We start from the raw sequence: 20287 nt of genomic DNA on the forward strand, positions 1-20287 counted from the left end.
AAAATTCTTGTAATAATGTATAAAAAGCTCTTTCAAATCAATAAGAAAAATAAATCCCAATAAGAAATGGTCAAAAGATATGAAAAATAACACAGGAAGAAACCAAAGACTAATCAACATGAAATAAAGCTCACATTCAAATTTAAAAATTCAAGTTAAAATTATGTATCATCTTTAACCTAGTAGATTGGTAAAGGTATTTTTCAAAAAGGCTTTTAAAAATAGGTTCAGAAATCTTTCCTTTGGGAATTTATCCAAAGTAAATAATGAGACTAGAGTTGTACAGAATTGTTATTTAAGAAACTGATGAAATCTAACCTAGCAATTGAGGATTGGTCACATAAATCAAGGAATATATACTCTCTCACTTAGCAATTCTGCTAGACTGTATCCCTTGGAATACTCAATAAAACCAACAGTTCTTAGAGACACAAAGATGTTCATTTCAGCTGTTTATAGAAGGGAAAAAGGGCATGGTACATACATCCACACCATGGAGAGAAAAACGGCACACTAATCACATCTATGCATCCAAGTACGGTACTGTGTGTATATTTGTTATTGTTTAATCTAAGTTGTGTGTGACTCTTATGCGACCCTGTAGTCCTCCAGGCTCCTCTATGGGATTTCCCAGGTAAGAATACTGGAGTGGATTGCCATTTCCAGGGGATCTTCCCTTCCCAGGGTTGAACCCACGTCTCCTGCATTGGCAGGCGGATTCTTAACCACTGAGCCATACACGAATTACGAATTTAAAAACGCTAGTTTATAAAATATCATGTAGCTGTAAAGAAACGACAATTTAATGTTTACATTGACAGATGACTATACTAACTGAACAAAGTTTCCTAACTGTACATATGATCCCATGTATGTAAATACATAAAAAGTTGTTTGAAAATATTTTGGGGTGCCTAGTACTCTGGCAGGGACCTTTGAAGACCCATTCCACAAAGGACTCCAAACTAAAAGTAGTGTGTTATTTAACATTAAGGGTTGATTACTTAGACATTTATTTAAAGGAATATTGACTTTGATTTTACTCCTGAAAAATTCTTAATTCTAGTTATTTCTATCTACGCCATAAAGACTCGCTGGCAGCTACGGGATGCAAACTGACGCTGGGACAAATCAGCCAATCTTACAGAGCTACTTTCCTCGGGTTTGTATTTTCAAAAAAACCTTTCAATTACAAACGTTTCTGGCTCAGCGGGTCGGGAAATGGTCGGGAGTGAGCGGTGGGGATACAACCGTGAACTGAAGCCTTTAAAAACCTTTTCAGTCAGAGACCAGGTGAGACGGGCCTTCGTGGCGCCATTTCTAATCCTTGGTCCCACGCACTTCTCCTGTGGGAACGTTGAGATTCCTTCCAGGATTTCCAGCCAATGGCTACAAGTCAGCTCTACCAGCAGCTCCGGGCCAATGGGCAGAAGGCTATCTTTCGACCGGCTTCTACTCCTTCCCAGCCAATCGGAAACATTCTTCAAATGCCTCTTTCTAAGCTGCGCAGGCTCCGAGGAAGCTGGCTTCACTTCCGGGCGGCTGCAGGAGGCGGCTCCGCTTGTTGCCATAGCGACCGTTTTATGTTAAGTGGTTTGTAGCTTTCAGCCTGGTGACTGCGGAGACTGCTGGGGCACATCGTTCCCCTGTCCTCTCGGTTCCCTGCGGCCGAAAGGCCTGCTAGGATCCGGGGATCTGGCCTAGGCTTCCGCGGCGCCCCGCGGGGGCGGAATGGCCGCGGAAGAAGAGGACGAGGTGGAATGGGTGGTGGAGAGCATCGCGGGGTTCCTGCGGGGCCCGGACTGGTCCATCCCCATCTTGGACTTCGTGGAACAGAAATGTGAAGGTAAAATACGAATATCGAATCGTCAGTCCTTGCTCACCTCTCTCACACCAACAACCTTACACCGCCTCTCATCTCGTCGATCTCCCCTCCTGTCGACCAGGTTTAGAGCTGGATTTTTAGGATGTGTTGCTGTCACCGCGCCTGTCTTTTCCATGGTAATGAAAAGGGGGACGACATACCTCTCCCCCCTGGGCCCAAGCACGCATTCGAAAAACATTAGACTTTAATCCTGTGTTGGGTCTACTCCATCTTGCACCTTTCTGCCTTGGGCAGGTGACTGTGGGTTTCTTCCTTCATCAGCTTCCCCAGTGACTTGGGAGGAGAGATGTCAGTTCGCTTCTGAGTTCCTTCTGATTCCAACTGTTGGCCAAAAAGTGGGTGGGAGAGGGGTATGTGATTACTCTGGTAGGCCCAGAGCCGGTAATCTCGGTGGCCTGTATTCCCTTTTTTGAGCTCTCTCTCTCGGTTATACCAAACATGGAGAATATCTTCCAATAAATGAAGTATGTAGACGTGGCATAACGTTCCCTGTAAGGAAAGAGTACCTCTAGGTTCTGATCAGTTCACGCTTTGGAGCTCTGCATTCAGTTCTTAGAGATAATTTGGAGCCCATTAATGGAAAAGGAACCAGAAGCGATGTCATAAGAGTAATTTCAGGCTGTTATGGTTGTTTAGCTGTCCAAGACCTTAAGGGTAGTAATATCCATTAATCGTTCGAACGTCTGTCGTATGTTGGAGGGATTAGACTTTTTTTTTTTAAGGTTCAATGGGCTAGAGCTAGCGTCCGTGGGCACAAGCTAGAGGTAAACAAATTTCTGTGAAGGAAGTGCTTCATAATAGGTAGTATCCTGGATAAATTCGCCTGTCTCAGAAGATAATGAGTTCTCCAGGCCTTAGCAGTGTTTGAATGAATCTAATAGCACCTTAATGGAGTTACTTCAGAGAGGAATTCAACTGTCAAATGGTTGATTATCATGAATGATCTGTTAAGAGTCCTTTCAACCCTAAGTTTCCATGAATCTGGTAAAGATGAAATTTACTTTGACCATTGAATCTTTTCATTACATTCTCATTGCCATGAGCAACATTCAAATAGTATTTACTAGGTATTGTTCTTGCAGGTAATTTTTAAAAGAAGTTCAAAATAACTTTTATTTCTGCTCTATTAAAGAATTTAAAACGCTATTCTGAGACTGAGGAAGCATGTGGTGTTCTGATCTCCTTTAGGAGAAAAAAGAAATTATGTCACCTTTTGATTCCACTTATCCCACTGAACCTAAATGCTGAAATAGCAAAAAAAAAAAAAATCTATCCCCCAACTTTAAAAGTGGCTGCATCCCAGTTATAACACACCTGATTGTGTAATTTTATAGGGAAATAGTAATCTTCAGACTTGTAAACATGTAATGTAGTAATTTGGTTTCAAAATTATCTGAAAACAGGTTTATTAGCTGCTATATTGCATAGTATTCCCAGTGCTATGTAGAATAGATGCCAAGAGAAATGGAAGTAACATTTCAGTGGCACTTGAAATAATAGGGTTTATATTTCACTGACTTTGGTTTGTCAATGTGGTATTCTTCACCTTAGGTAATTTAAAAATTACTTTTGTATAACTTTGTAAATATCAGCATTTATTTCAACATTTATTGAGTGTCTTTGAGCCAGAAATTGAGGTTAGAAAAGTTAATAAAACAAATCTTTGTCCTTGAGAAGTTTATAATTTGGTGGGGAAGGCAATGGAATTTAAATGTAAAGTGACCAGATGTAAAGGTGGACATATGGTGCTGTGTATTCCAATAGTTCTGAGGAAAGAATCTAAATAGCCAAGGGAGTTGGGAGTGGGTAGCAGATCATGGCGGAGAAGGCAATGGCACCCCACTCTAGTGTTCTTGCCTGGAGAATCCCAGGGACGGCAGAGCCTGGTGGGCTGCCGTCTATGGGGTCACACAGTCGGACACGACTGAAGTGACTTAGCAGCAGCAGCAGATCATGGAGAATGTGCCTCTTGCAGTCTTTTGAAGAATGGTTGGGAGAAGAGGTATTGGGTAAAGGCAAAGAGATCCAAGAAGGGCTTGAGCAAAGACCTGGGGCTTTGAAGCACCTTCTATGTTTTTACATTTGTCCCCATTCCAAGTAATTGTGTCCTGTTACCAGGGCAAAATTTGGGTTTTGCAGTGGTGGGAGATGAGACTTGGGATCCAGTCTTGAAGAGTTTTGTCTGGGATTCTAAGCATTTTATACTCATTCTCTAGGCAAAGAACTGAAGAGTTTTAAATAGAAAATTACCAAACATTAGTTTTGTATTTTAGAAAGAATGGGGGAATTTTTTTTAAAGGTGGCTTATGGTTTACAGTTCATGAATTTGTCTTTTCCTTGATCACATTGTAGCTTTTTGAAGGAATATGTATCTTTCTAATCTACATTTTCACACATATGATCATTGAGTAAACATTTGTTTTTATTCATTTTTGTTTCATTATTGATCTATATGTAATAAAGAAAGAGTCAGTTTCAGTAAAATTTGGATCAGCAAAATTCCAATATGGTAAAATAATCTGGAACCTGTTGTGAAAGGAATTATTTAGAAACTTACCAATAATGTTCCATTTAAAGTTTGTAAAGAAATTGTTGCCTTGTGTTATTGATTTAAAAGTGGCAAATTAGTGTTCCTCTCCCATATGAAGTAGCTCTTAGGTACAGGAAAAAACTTGTTTACAATTAATTATTATTTTTTTTTAAATCCCAAGAATTTTAAAGTGGAAGAGCCAGTTTACAAGAATGAGTGTTCTATTTGTAAGTTCTATTTGTGGAGCTGACTTTCATATTTAATGAAATTTTTTTACACTATGCAATATTTTTCTTTTAAATTTAGTTTTTGATGATGAAGAAGAGAGCAAATTGACTTATACAGAGATTCATCAGGAATATAAAGAACTAGTGAGTATTTTTAAACTGATTTTAAATATAATTTGAATAATATTAATTCAATCTGTTCTGAATTTAAAAAATAGACTTGTCCATTTAAATTCCTTAAAAAATTCCAGTCTACCAGGGTTTCTCTGTGCATTTCCTCCATAAGACTCTGAAATGTAAGGAATAGACTTAGGACAACTATTTTAAGGGATCTTGCATCTGATCTTTAAATTTTATTCCTGTTCTTCTGCTGGTATATCCAGGGGAGTGTTCATTATTAATTTAGCCATGTTGTCTTGAGATTTTAAGAAATGCCTCTGGGTAGCACAAGGATTATACCACATCAAACTTCATAATCCTGACTTCAGTTATTTCTGGTAGAGGAAATAAAATTTCATTTGATTCTCTGCGAAGATTTTCACTTTTAGTTGTTTGGGGTTTTTTTGGTGAAAAAGATTGTCACTGCCATATAATATAATTTTATGTAGATTAATAATTGCAAGCAAGCATTTGATTATACTTTTCTAAACTCAATATAAAAACTCATTTGGAATCTTTCAATGTAAATTGTAAAAGTTAAACTTTTTTTTTTTTAGGTTGAAAAGCTGTTAGAAACTTACCTTAAAGAAATTGGAATTAATGAAGATCAGTTTCAAGAAGCATGTACTTCTCCTCTTGCAAAGACCCGTACATCACAGGTTTTTGTGTTTTTCTGCTGATATATAATTTTAACAAAAATGCCCAGGATTCCACTTAGATTTGCTATGTTTGATTGTCAAAATATAATATTCTAGAGACTGTAAGAGTGAAAAGCCAATTTAACACATATGGATTCTTTCTTTATAACTACCTTGCAAAAAGATAATTTGAAGCATTAATAAACTGATGCTATTAAAAAAGAACTTCCTGTCAGAACTATAATAGATCACAGGCTTTATGCAAAAAAAAAAATTATTTATATAGGTCTCTAATGGTTTTGCAGTTGCCCCTTTTTTAATCTTAGTAGATACACAGTACATGGTTCCTGGGGTTTTCTTCTGTTGGAACTAATTTTATTGTCTCATTTGTTCTGCAGTGCTGAATTGAAGTAGGTTTTAGGTGTATTTGTAACTAATATTTACTGGGAGTTCATGGTAGTTGCTGTTTTAAGCACTTGACATGTATTATTTCATTGAATCTTCCTAACAGTCCTTAAGAAATTGGTACTATTTATTTTACTTTGTTAGAATTGAGAAAACTATTGCACATATATATTAAGGAACTGGTGCACAGTCTACAAGTAAAGTAACAAAGCCAGAATATCAGCTCAGGCTCTGAGATTGAGAATAGAGATATATTATTACTACCCAAGTAGCCTTCTCAAAGAGTTACTTTAGCTTTTCATCTTCTACCAAATTAACTATAATTCCTTAGTGAGATGATAGGATTATATAGGATGTGATCTCAAATTATCATTTTCAACCTCCTGCTGTCATTCTATAATACATTACATACTATAGTAATTCTGGCTACTTGTTTTTGTAAGCATTGGTGCACCTGGCTTTGCTCATGGTGGTCCCTTAACTGGGAATCCTCGGCCTCCACCTTCTCACCACTCCATCCTTTCCTTACCCAGAGAAACCCATCTTTCATCATGGCCTGCTGCAGTGCAACTTCCCTGATATCTCTAGTCAGACCAGTACTCATTCTGCCCCGCTGAGCACTTTTACATTTTCAATTCAGTTTAATTGCCTTGAATTAAAGTTTTTCACAAGTCTATTTACCTTGAGGAATTTATTGAAAATTATTAATTAGTATTTAGATTTCTTTTAAGGCATTGGTATTTGTTTTATTTTTCTTGTATTTCCAGAATATTTTCTTCTTTAGTTAATATTTGTCAACCTCTTAATTAAGCTATTATGAATGAATCTGAAATACTTTGTGAAAAAAGATGTTCATAGTAATAGTAGTCACATCCATCTTTTGTTTTCATCATCAGGATAACTTGTGAATGAAGACATTCAGAATTTTAAAATACTGTTTCAGATCAAAAGTAACGTATCTTTCTGCTTTGTTCTGTTACATAACACCTTTTGATTTGGAGTTGGTTCGTAGTACAGTCTTGTTATATATAAGCATGGAAACCTTCTGACACAGACAGACTTGGATTTGAGCTTAGATCTTTTGATTACTTTCATTTATCATGGACAAAGTTGTTTTACAGTTTTCCTGTCTTGTCTATTCTGATTCTCAGTTTGAACATCTGTAAAACAGGGATAGTATCTACTTTGAAAGGTTTTTGTGAAATTTGAGCAAAAATGTTCATAAAACATTTAGCACAATACCTGACACATATAAAGTGGTCTATAAATGGAAGCATCTTGTAATTAATGGTAGCTATTTTGGTGGTTGATTAGCAGGGTGCTAATTAGGCCAGGGTCATGTATTCAATCCCCATGTGGACTAGTTAGCTTTATTCTCTTCTGGAGCAAACTTAGCCCCAGATACTAGGGGCAGTATGACTGAATGAGCACATGGCCATCTCCAATAACCAGAAAAACAGCCCAAAGTCTGCTAGTTACGGATTTACAGCAATAATCTAATCTTTGTAAATAAAGATCAGAATGCTGATTCCATTATGCTAATTTAGAGTGCCTATAAGGAATTCAAGAAACCAGTTGTTTGCCCAGGGTAGTTTAGGAGGTACGTTTTCTGTTTTGGTCTGTTTGGTTTGATTTTTATTTTTATAGACAGTTGCTGGCTCCCCTCTCATTGAACTGTACTGCTAAAGATGACTTGCAAAATTCTTTTCACCTGGTTCAGTCACCATTAGTCCTAGACCACTGGTCCTGGCATTCTTGTATATTAAAATCAGCAGGAGTTGTAAGGCGTGCATCAGATGAAGATGTCTGGTTTAAAAAAACAACAACCTTTTTTTTTTTTCTTTCCTTCCTTCCTTTCTCTTCCTCTCCTCTTCTCTCCTCTCTTCTCCTCCCCTCCTCTTTCCACCCTTTCCATCCTTCCTCTCCCATCCTCTCAACTCTCCTCTCCTTCTCTTTCTTTTCCATACAGCTTGTGGGATTTTAGTTCTTCCACTAGGGATCAAACCTGGGCCTTCTCTGGTGGAAACACAGAGTCTTCACCATTGGCCTGCCAGGGAAGTCTCAACAACAGACTTTTTAAGAGCATGTTTTCTTGTCATACGTGTGTAGCTTCTCAAAAAATGCTCATAAATTAAGATACCTTTCTAAAGAGTTCAGAAAAATATGATAATAGAATGCATATTGAGATATTTCAGTTGTGTTCAGTTGATTTTGTAATTTCATGGTGTTTTCAACTGAAATAGGCAAAAGTGGCTTTTTTCATTGCTTGTAATTTTTTTTGGTGAGGATAGAGCTCATCACTGATTTCTATATATAGCAAAAGCCAGTGATGACTATATGGCAAGAGACAAAGTATTTTTTGTTTTTGCTTTTCACTTGATTTACTTTGACTTTTGTAAATTAGAAATTAATGCTTTCAGAAACATTTGTCTTCTAATGTTAATTTGGGAAAATTATTCTTTTTTTCCCCAATAACTTGTATCACTAAAATGATTACATGTATGGTATAACTTTCATTTTCTAAAAACACACATTGGATAATTAATAATATTTTGTCTGATTGCTCATAAGATTTTAATAGACCTTTTTTAGAGCAGTTTTATGTTTACAGAAAGTTGAGCAGTTAATGGAGTATCGTCTCTTTTTATTAAAGTCTTTCATTAGTGTGGTATATTTGCTGATGAGCCAGTATTGATATATGATTATTAAGTAAAGTCCATAGTTTATATTAAGGTTCACTCTTTGTGTTGTACAGTTGATTTTGACAAATACATAATGTCGTATATTCATCATTACAGTATCATACAAAATAGTTTCGCTGCCTTAAAAATCTCATGTGTTCCATATATTCATCTTTTCCATCTTTGCACCAAACCTCTGGCAACTGCTGTTCATTTTACTGTCTGTATAGTTTGGCTTTTTCCAGGATATTATGTAATTGAAATCATAAAGTATATAGCTTTTTCAGACTGACTTCGTTCACTAAGCAATATGAATTTAAGTTTTTTCATTGTTTGATAGTTTTTTTCTTTTTATTGCTAAATAATATTCCATTTTATGGATGTACCACATTTTGAAGGTGGTATATAACCTTTGGAAGGATATTTTGGTGCATTCCAGTCTTTGGCAACTTTGAATAAAGTGACTATAGCTATTCATATTCAGGCTTTTTTGTGGATGTAAATTTTTCATCTCATTTGGGTAAATACCTAGGAGCAAGACTGCTAGATCATATGTTAAGATTCACTTTTAATTTTGTAAGAAACTGCCAGACTCTCTTCTAAAGTAGCTATATCATTTTACATTTTTACCAGCAATGAATGGAAGTTCCTGTTGCTCCATGTCTTCAGTAACACATGATATTGTCAGGTTTTTGGATTTTAGACACTCTAATAGATATGTAGTGATATCATTGTTTTCTTCTGCCAATTTTTAAATTGTTATTTATTTTCTAATTGTTGGGTTGTAAGAGTTTTTTGTGTATATTTTTGATACAAATCTTTATCAGGTATGTTTTGCAAATATTTCACAAAATATTCTCCTGTGGCTTTTCTCTTCATTCTGTTAACAATGTCTTTCACAAATTAGAAGTCTTTTTATTTTAGTGAAGTCTGATGTATTGATTCTTTCATTGTTTATGGTTTTGATATTTTATCTTAAGAAGTCATTGCCAAAAGCCAAGGTTAGCTCGATTTTTTTCTATGCTATCTTTCAAAGTTTTGTTTTTACGTTTAAATCGGTGATCCATTTTAAGTTAATTTTGGTGAAAGGTGTAAGGTCAGTGTTTAGATTCCTTTTTTTCCATGTAGATGTCAGTTGTTCTAGCAGCATTTGCTAGAAACATGACCCTTTCTTCATTGGATTGCCTTTGTTCCTTTGTCAAAAATCAGTTGACTGTGTTTTTGTTGATCAATTTTCAGGTTCTATTTGGTTTCATTAATCCTTTGTCTGTTCTTTCACCAATATCATACTGTCTTGATTATTGCAGTTTATAGTAAATCTTGAAGTCATGTAGTGTCAGTCCTCTGACTTTGATGTTTATCAATTTTGTGTGACTGTTCTGGGTCTTTTACCTTTCCATGTACATTTAAAAATCAGTTTGTTGATATCCACAATTGCTGACATTCTGATTGGGGTTGCATGAATCTACAGATAAAATCTGAGAGAAATGACATGTTAACAATGTTGAGTCTTCTTATTTATTACATGGAATAGATCTCCATTTTTTTAGATCTTTGATTTCTTTGATAAGAATTTTTTAGTTTTCCTCATATAGATCTTGTGCATATTTTGTTACATTTATTCTTAAGTTTTCCTAACTATTCCTAAGTACTTTTTTGTAGTGCAAATGTAAATTGTATTGTGTTTTTTATTTCAAATTCCAATTGTTGATTGCTTTGTTGTTGTTGTTTAGTCGCTCAGTTGTGTCCGACTCTTCGCGACCCATGGACTGCAGCACACCAGGCTTCCCTGTCCATCACCATGTCCCAGAGCTTGCTCAAACTCATGTCCATTGAGTCAGTGATGCCATCCAACCATCTTGTCCTCTGTCATTCCCTTCTCATGGCTTCAATCTTTCTCAGCATCAGGTGGCCAAAGTATTGGAGCTTCAGCTTCAGCATCAGTCCTTCCAGTGAATATTCAGGGTTGATTTCCTTTGGAATTGACTGGTTTGATCTCTTTTGCTATCCAAGGGACTCTCAAGAGTCTTCTCCAACACCACTGTTCGAAAGCATCAATTCTTCAGTGCTTAGCCTTCTCTTGGTCCACTCTCACATCCATATATGACTACTGGAAAAACCATAGCTTTGACTAGACAGACCTTTGTCAGCAAAGGAATGTCTCTGCTTTTTAATGTATGTTGTCTCGATTGGTCGTAGCTTTTCTTCCAAGGAACAAGCATCTTTTAATTTCATGGCTGTAGTCACCATCTGCAGTGATTTTGGAGCCCAAGAAAATAAAATCTTTCACTGTTTCCATTGTTTCCCCATCTATCTGCCATGAAGTGATGCGACCAGATTTCATAGTTATACTTTTTTCCCCCTTAGTCCTTTGAATCAATAGAAAGGCTTTCACATCATTTCTATAGGCTATGCTATTGAATTTCTGCAAATAAATAATCATTATTCTTTTAAGAAGTAAAAGGAATCTATAGCTTTTCTTTGAAGTTCTATCTTTATTTGTATAGAATTGTAAGGATTGTATAAAATTCTTTAAGTGTTTGATAGAATTCATCATTGACCCCGGCTGGGCCTGGTGCTTTTTGTTTTGGAAGATTACTAATTATTGATTCCATTTCTTTAATAGATATAGACTTATTCAGATTGTCTGTTTCTTGTGTGAGTTTTAGCAGGTTGTGTTTTTTAAGAAATTGGTCCATTTCATCTGGATTATCAAATTTGTAGTCATAGAGATGTTCATAAAATTCCTTTATTACCTTTTTAGTGTCCATGGGATCTGTAGTGTCCCCTTTTGCATTTCTGATATTTTTTAATTTATGTCTTTTTGTGTGTCTCACATCCTGACATTTGGAACCTCCCTGACCAGGGATTGAACCAATGCCTCCTGAAATGGAAGCACAAAGTCTGAACTACTGGACAACCAGGGAATTCTACACACCTCCCCTACTTGTTTTTTTTAAACTTAACCTGGCCAGAGGTTTCCCAGTTCTATTTGTTTTTTAAATAATCAGCTTTTAGTTTTGTTGATTTTCTCTATTGATTTTCTGTTTTCCAATTTCATTGATTTGTTCTCTAATTTCTGTTATTTCCTTTCTTTGGATTTGATTTGCTCTTTTTTTAGTTCCTAAGGTGGAAGCTTTGATTGTTGATGTTGGTTATTTCTTCTTTCCTAATATATGCTTCAATGCTTTAAATTTCCTTCTAAGCACTAACTTTTGCTACACCCCACACATTTTTGATAAGTTGTATTTTCATTTAGTTAGAAATATTTTTAGAGGTTCTCTTAAGACTACTTCTTTGATCATGTGCTGTTTTTTTTTTTCTTTTCTTTTTTTTTTTTTCATGTGCTGTTTTTAAAGTGTGTTTCTTAATCTCCCAAGTATGTTAGGTTTTTCTAGCTGTTGTTCTGTTACTGTTTTCTAGTTTAATTCTGTTGGGTCTGAGAGTCTCCTCTATATGACTCCTGTTCTTTTAAGTTTATTAAGGTGTGTTTTATGGCCTGGAATGTTGTCTGTTTTGGTGAATGTTCCATGTGAACTTGAAAAGAATGTATTTTTCTGTTGTTGGAAAAATATCAATTTGATCTAGTTGATCTAGTGCTGTTCAGTTCAATTATTTCTTTGTTGATTTTCTGCCAGCTGATTCTGTCTGTTATTGAAGTTTCCACCTATAGTAGTGAATTCATCTGTTTCTCCTTGTGGTTCTATTAATAGAGTAGCATAAATGCATGAAATCACTTGTAACTTCAGGCTAAGTATGAACATGTTTGGAGGTTTTTAAAACTCACTTAAGTCAGATTCTGAAAGACTCAATGTTCATATTTTTGTCAATGTGCTTTTCTCAAACATATATGACACCACATTTATTTATTTATACCATTTATCTCATAGTCTTCTTTCAAAGTAGTTTGACATTTCAATTAATTTACAGGATACTTAAGGTTGTTTTTGTTTTTAAACCACTTGCTAGCTTTTTGGAGTAACTCCTATATTTAGTTCCTCTAATTACCCTTATTGGAAGCTCTTAGGCAAAGGATGATCCATTTCCTTGGACCAGAATAGCCCAATTGCTGTACAGTTAGGTTTAGCCCAGTTTGATATTTAATCAAAAGGCCCAGAACAATTACTATAGGACTTTTTAGTTTAAAAAAAAAAATGCTTTCTTGCACTGCTCAATTCTAACACCCAGCCAGAAAGTTACTATATTTCCTTCATTCTAAAATGAAAATTTTCTATCATAAATATCTCTTCAATGAAAATGCATTTTGTAATTGATGGCATGTTATAATTTAATTGATAGGGTTTTTTCCTTTTCTTATTGGTACATGAAATAATGGTTTATTTTGCTGATTATTGAGTCTTAGAATTGACAAGTGTTAGTGTTAGTCGCTCAGTTGCGCCCAGACTCTTTGCGACCCCATGGAATGTAATCCACCAGGATACTCTGTCCATGGAATTCTCCAGACAAGAATGCTGGAGTGAGTTGCCATTATTGTTGTTATTATTATGCTAATTTTCAGGTGAAAAAGCTAATGCCCAGAGGCCTAAATGATGTATACAGAATCAAACAGCTAACATATGGTTAAACTCAAAGTAGCTTTTGATATCAGGGGCTTATTTTTTTCCCCCATTGTATCAATAGTTCTCAAACTTAAATGTAATAAGAATTATCTGGGGAGATACATGGGTACCCTTTGTCCAGAAATTTAGATTAATTATATCTAGGGTAGGGCTCAGGAACATGCATTTAACAGTCCTTTTTTCCTGCATTTCTTAGAAGGGTTAAAAATACCCTTTGAGAAGCCCTGCGTTATATGTTTAAGGATCAGCTCAAATGCAGACTTGCTGATAGCTCTAGCTGACACAAGGCCATCAGCAGCAGTGCCCTTCAAGTGTTTGTCAGTGATGAGGACAGAGAACTTGATATTACTGATAAGTCTAAGAAGACCAAGAACAATGTTATGTGGTTGTATATTCCACAAAGGTGCCCTGGCAGATCAGATATACTAACTCTATTACAGAGGCTGGCTACAGTTGTCTTTATTTAAATATTTTTTATTTTTAAAGGAAATTTAAAAATTATTTTTTAAATTGGGGTTTAGTTACTTTACATGGCTGTGTCAGTTTCTGCTGTATAGTGAAGTGAACCGACCATAATGTGTACATACATATATCCCCTCTTTTTCTGGATTTCCTTCCCGTTGAGCTCACCACAGAGCACCACAGAATTCCCTGTGCTATATAGTAGTCTCTCATTATTGGTCTATTTTATACTGCACTTGTCTTTAATACTGCTCTATGGGCTGTAACTGTCGGGTAAACACCAGTGAAGCCTGTTTGCCGTCCCCTGCCCTTGGCCTTTTGAACAGTATATGTGAATTTAAAGGACTAGAAACTTTCTTTTTTTTCCTACAGTTGACTCCTTGTAAATGTCACTACTTTTGCACCTTATTTTGTTTGACTGTATTGCTTTTGTCTAGAATGTGGGCTGGTTGCTGCTGGAGGGACTCCTTCCTCTTTGCTTAGCACTCTTTGATGCGATTGTCTTTGACATTATCACTGCTGCCTGCCTGGTGAACAGTAGCACACCCCTGGTTGCCTCTGTGTGATCCCTGTGGTCGGCTTTTTCATGAATGTCATGTAAAGCTTGAAATAAGGTTTAGTAAGGTGAATAAGGTCTGAGTGTTTTCTTCTGGGTTTTCATGCATTTCAAAGCTTATTCTTCTTACTGATTGGCTTGGGAATTTGTTTGCTTTTTAATATAATAATAGTTCTCTGTAGCTAAAGGAGTGTTAGTTTGGGTGCTCTAGGGTAGATGAGGAGGACATGACAACCCACTCCAGTATTCTTGCCTGGAGAATCCCCATGGACAGAGGAGCCTGGCAGGCTACAGCCTATGGGGTTGCAAACAGTTGGACACGACTGAGTGACTAAGCATAGCACAGTGCAGGGTAGATACTGTTATTGTTTCTTAATTTATTACACTTCAGTTTCATCTAGAAAAAGATTTCACATAATTTCTGTCTCTTCCATGAAACATTTTGCCTATAGGACTACTACTGTTGTGTTCTCACATTATTCCTACCACGTTACGCTTATTTTCCAGACTCCATTTTTTTGGCATTTTGCTCAGTTCAGTGTCTCAGTCGTGTCTGACTCTTTGCGACCCCATGGACTGCAGCATGCCAGGCTTCCCTGTGCATTACCAACTCCTGGAGCTTGCTCAAACTCATGTCTGTTGAGTTGGTGATGACATCTGACCATCTCATACTCTGTCATCCCCTTCTCCTTGTGCCTTCAATCTTTCCCAGCATCAGGGTCTTTTCCACTGTCAGCTCTTTGCATCAGGTGGCCAAAGTATTGGAGCTTCAGCTTCAGCATCAGTCCTTCCAATGAATATTCAGGACTGATTTCTTTTAGGATTGATTGGTTTGATCTCCTTGCAGTCCAAGGGACTCTCAAGAGTCTTCTCTAACACCACAGTTCAAAAGCATCATTTCTTCAGCACTCAGCTTTCTTTGTAGTCCAACTCTCACATCCATACACGACTACTGGAAAAACCATAGCTTTGATTAGACGGACCTTTGTTGGTAAAGTAATATCTCTGCTTTTTAATATTTGCTGTCTCGGTCAGCTTTTCTTCCAAGGAGCAAATGTCTTTTAATTTCATGGTTGCAGTCACCATCTTCATTGATTTTGGAGCCCAAGAAAATAAAGTCTTTCACTGTTTCCCCATCTATTTGCCATGAAGTGAATTTTGGCATTTATTCTTATTTAATTTGGCAATTTTATTAATTAAAGGATTATTTGTACTTACTGCTTTATCACTAAACAGTAAATTTCAGGTGGTGGTTGTTTAGTCACTAAGTTGTGTCCGATTCTTTTGTGACCCCATGGATTGTAGCCACCAGGCTCTTCTGTCCATGGGATTTTCCAGGCAAGAATACTGGAGTGGGTTGCCATTTCCTCCTCCAGGAGATCTTCCTGACCCAGGGACTGAACCCACATCTCCTGGATTGGCAGGAGGATTCTTTACCAATGAGCCACCAGGGAAGCCCCAAATTTCAGATTGACAGAATCTAAACCAAATAGTTATCATTATTTTGACTGAAAAACAGATTTGTATACTGAAGTGGTAACTTTAAAAGAGTAAGACTCATTCCCTTGTTTATCAGAGCTGCTCAGCACTGGCTCATTTGGAAAATGTGTCATTGTGTGCCCCAGCCTTGTGGGGGTGGGAGGGGTTGGAAGATCAGCCTCTTGAGAACCCTACTTTAAAGGCTTTTAGAAAAAAATCTTAAAATTGTCCTTTTGAGTCATCTAGTCATAAATAATAATGCAGCATTCTTGAATTAATGCATCTTTTGCAGTGGAAATGATCTGAGTGTGTGGGAAATAGTTCTGTAACTTCCTGACTTCTTTCCACAGGCCATTTTGCAACCTGTATTGGCAGCAGAAGATTTTACTATCTTTAAAGCAATGATGGTCGAGAAAAATACTGAAATGCAGCTGCAAGCCATTCGAATAATTCAAGAGAGAAATGGTAAAAGGTTGACTTTAGAAATCTAAGTGCTAAGTGCATTTTGTTTTGGTGTTAGTTTTAACTAATATGATCTTAACGTTGCTGCTTTGTATAAATTTATTTCAAGTTTGAAAATCTAAGACTGACTTAAGAGATACTAGAGTGTAAACTTCCTGATAACTGATTGGTTGAAATCTCAAAGAAAGCAGAGCAGAATTTGATTTAGCGTTTTAGGTTTCAGAGAGCTCGGTTTTTCTGCTCAGCCATCATGTTTATGAAAGTCAGTATTTTTGCGTGGTCACAGTTACAGTTACTGTTGAGTGTACAGTTACTTTTTCCCTCCTGGCTTATCGAAGACAGTGGTTCTAAAGCTTTAGTGAGCAATTAGAAGCAGTTGAGGGGTTGTTGAAACCCATGCCTGTGTCCCAGTTTCTGACTCAGTAGGTCTGGAGTGGGGCCTAGTACTTTGTATTTTTAACAAGTTCCTAGCTGATGCTGAAGCTGCTGGTCTTGGGGTGGCACTGAGAACTAGGACAGTGGGCAGATAGCATTATGCCACCATAAGGTGGAAGAGAAAACAGCCCACAGTCCTGGTGACCACCTTTAGCTTTATCCTTTCCTTAATCCTCTACCTGAACTCAGTTTTTTCCTAGCTCTTCCTGCTTTTCTTCCCTTCCTGTGTACTTGAACTCTACTTAACATCTTGATTCAAATCATCAGAGTTTCTAACCATACTTCTTGTTACTGTACTATCTCTTTTTCAACCCAGATGCATACCTAAGTTTCCCATTTCGGACTCTAGTGACCTTAATACCTGTGTGTTCCTTTGCTTAATAGATTGCCACAGATATTCCTTATCATGCCTATATACTCTCTAATGGTTTGGCAGTGGGGGCCTTTTCTTTGCTTATTTCTTGAGCATATTAGAGCTATAGTTTAGTTGTACTATTTGCTTTTAAGGGTCTGGCATATGCAGCAATAGGGCTTCTGTTGTTACGTGGCAAACATTAGATTGTTGGAGGGTCTGTTGTGGGTTAGACTGTTGTGGGTCCTCCTCTCATTTGCCTGAAGTGAGTAAAGACCATACCCCTAGAGCCAACCACCATCATATCTATTCTCTAAAATGCATTTCACAGCAGGAAAGACTGTTGCCCATGATGTGGAGATAATACCACCCTAACCCTGAACAATGCATGACACTGAACTGCAGCTTTTGTGTAAAGTTTGGAAAACAGTCTCTTTCTCTTTGTTTCTCTACCATGGTTTGCTTCATATGATCCTTTTCTCTTGTGTTTTCCTGCAACTATGCTTTTTATTCTGACCTATAGGATAGAGAATCTGAATAATTACTTTATGTTATTTCACATTGCTTTAGGGGACCTTTTGATAAAAGAAATAGGAAACTTGATAATGGCACTCTGCAGTCTTTAGAATTTAACTGGAAACAAGGAGATTTTAATTAAAAGAGAACAGGTAACCATAGCTTGTATCAGCTGGGTACCTCAAGTTGCCATTAGCAAAATACCTCAGAGAAAATGGTGTAAGCAATAAGAAATTGTCATCTCACAGAACCAGAAGTAGAGGAAGGGAAGGAAGACAGACAGGTCCAGGCTTGGTTCATTTGGTGGGGCTCAGTGATGTTTTCAAGAACCCTGACACTTTTCCACTTTTACTCTGTCATTCTCAGGATCTTCTTTCATGATTGCACTCTAGCGTCATTGAGTGCACACTCAACAATATCTCATGAAGAAAAGCGATGCTTCTTCCTGTACATCTCCTTTTATAAGCAAGACAACATGTTCATAGAAGCCCCTTAGGAATTTTCCTCTCAGGTCCTATTGGTCAGGATTGGATTCACATGGCTTTATAAACCCTCTGGCAGAGGGAATGAGACCATGGTGATTGGCTTAAATCATGACTCACTCTTGTGGGGTGGGGTTGGGCCCTGCCTCTAAGTACTTGGCTGCTTGGTAGCTGCACACAGATGGCTTCTGTTAGCAAGGGAGGACCAGGGGAATGATGTGGAATGCTGCTGCAAACTGCAGGGTGGGACAGTTTGCTTACATTTAAATATAAACTGATACTTAGTTTCTGCCACAGAATTTTTAATACTTGTATTTAAGTATCTCATTTAACATAAATCCAGGGGAAAGTACCTTAGAACAAAGTTGATTGTACTCAAAACTGCAGACTGTTTGTGTGAGAAAAATTCAAAGGCTCTTGGAATTCTGGTTGTATCTTATCAAAGAATTTGGGACAAGTGCAAATCAGAGCAATATTTTGATGGTTTTGAAGTATTGCACACTGTTGTTTTATTCTTTCCTTAGTTTTTAAAATTTTCCTTAGATCAGTAGGAGAATACTAATTATGTAGCTTTTGACTAAGCAAAAATGCACTTAAGATCAGTGGGTTATATAGAAGTCAGTTTTCTGGTTGTGATACTGTACTACAGTTTTGAAAGATGTTTCACTGAGGGAAACTGGGTAAAGAGTGCACAGCATCTCTCTGTATTATTTCTTACAACTGCATGTGAATCGGCAATTATCTCAAAATGAAAAGTTTAATTTAAAATGTACTTCAACATCAAGGGCATTAAAATAATAAAGCTACTTTAATTTAGAACAGATCCAAAATCCCATCATCATATATGGATAAAGAAATGAAAGGTAAAAATTAGGGGATATACTGTTAATGTTTTGGGAATATACTAATTACAGATAAAAGCAGAACACTTATTATCATCTACCTGCTTATCAGGAAGATATAGGTAATAAAGTAAATTAAACCAATACTTAAAATTACTTGCCATGAATTGTTCTGCCTTGGGCTAAAGTTGGTACTGCTCTAGTTTATAGTTATTAGCCTAATATCTGAATAGAAGGTCTGGGAGCAGAGACTGTTTTATTCATCTTTATATTCCCCTTAAGTGCTTAGCACCATGCTTTTTTGCATGTAGTAAGCAGGGCTCTTTTGGTAGCATATGTTGTAGTATGAATGAAGAGTGTAAACATGCTGTTTCAATTAACAAAGTATTTTATATTTTGCTTTGTAAACTCTTTTCCCTTTTAAATAATACTTCTGAGAGCATAGTTTCATTATTAGGAGCTTGTTAATTTCATTGGTATGTCCTGTGTAGTATATGATTATGGAAGACAATAGATTATATTAATTAATTTCTATTATCATATATTATTATTATTTTAAACAGACAATACATGGTTACCAAGAGTCATTTCTAGGTAAAGTTGTGAGGTTTTTTGTTTTGTTTTGTTTTGTTTTGTTTGTGGAGCTGATTCCTTAAAAGAAGAAAAAGTTAAAAAGACCATAGTTAAAAAGATAAAACCAAACAAACAAAAAAACAAAAACAAAAAGATAAAACATAAAAGCATAAAACATTTTTTTTTAAGTGATAGATCTTAATAAACTACTTTATACTTCTTGATGAACTAAAATAGTGAGAAATAAAATGTTTTCAGTTGAGTTGATATTCTCCTGTGTGATCTCTGGTTTTGAACAGGTGTATTACCTGACTGCTTAACAGATGGTTCTGATGTGGTCAGTGACCTTGAACAGGAAGAGATGAAAATCCTGAAAGAAGTTCTTAGGTATCCTCTTTAATTATTTGAGTGGATCATTAATAACATTGCAATATGATCTGTACATAAACTTTTTACCCCAAAAATACTGTGAACTAGTAAAATATCTAAATTCTTTCCTAAAGACCATGAACATGATTTATCATTTTATTTGTTATAACTATGTATGTATTGGTTTCCCTGGTGGCTCAGAGGTTAAAGCGTCTGCTTGCAATGCGGGAGACCTGGGTTCAATCCCTGGGTTGGGAAGATCCCCTGGAGAAGGAAATGGCAACCCACTCCAGTATTCCTGCCTGAAGAATCCCATGGATGGAGGAGCCTGGTGGGGTACAGTCCACAGGGTCGCAAAGAGTTGGACACGACTGAGTGACTTCACTCACTCATGTATGTATTACATTTCTTAATGGACACATCAGCCCAAATGGGAGGGTCTTCTTCCACTCACATCATGGGCCTAGGAAACTAGCCATCAATGGAAACAAGGTACGGTAGATGCAGCCTGATGCTTGGAAGGGCTGTTGTGGCCTGAGGTGAGCAGGAGACTGCATGGCTTCTGGATCTTGGTATTAGAGGAGGCTCAGGCCAGGTGTCTCATGTTAGAAGGCTGGACATCCAGGCTCCACAGACCAAATAGCTGACTACTTG

The 20287-nt window shown here is 36.7% G+C and overlaps 1 protein-coding gene across 2 annotated transcripts in view; it reads left to right on the forward strand.

The window, feature by feature from the left end:
* The first annotated feature begins 1516 nt into the window (after window positions 1–1516).
* CFAP36 (cilia and flagella associated protein 36) overlaps window positions 1517–20287 on the forward strand; it is a 30013-nt gene continuing 11242 nt past the window's right edge. Inside the window, exons 1-5 of one of the 2 annotated variants that reach the window (XM_055540142.1) lie at window positions 1517–1846; window positions 4722–4786; window positions 5359–5460; window positions 15953–16067; window positions 19564–19651. In XM_055540142.1, the coding sequence (XP_055396117.1) occupies window positions 1732–1846; window positions 4722–4786; window positions 5359–5460; window positions 15953–16067; window positions 19564–19651 (485 nt within the window). In that variant the 5' untranslated portion in view covers window positions 1517–1731. The remainder of the gene's footprint in view (window positions 1847–4721; window positions 4787–5358; window positions 5461–15952; window positions 16068–19563; window positions 19652–20287) is intronic. The other variant, XM_055540141.1, reaches the window with a different exon arrangement.

Source organism: Bubalus kerabau, chromosome 11 (genome assembly GCF_029407905.1).
Source record: "Bubalus kerabau isolate K-KA32 ecotype Philippines breed swamp buffalo chromosome 11, PCC_UOA_SB_1v2, whole genome shotgun sequence".
Taxonomy (NCBI): domain Eukaryota; kingdom Metazoa; phylum Chordata; class Mammalia; order Artiodactyla; family Bovidae; genus Bubalus; species Bubalus kerabau.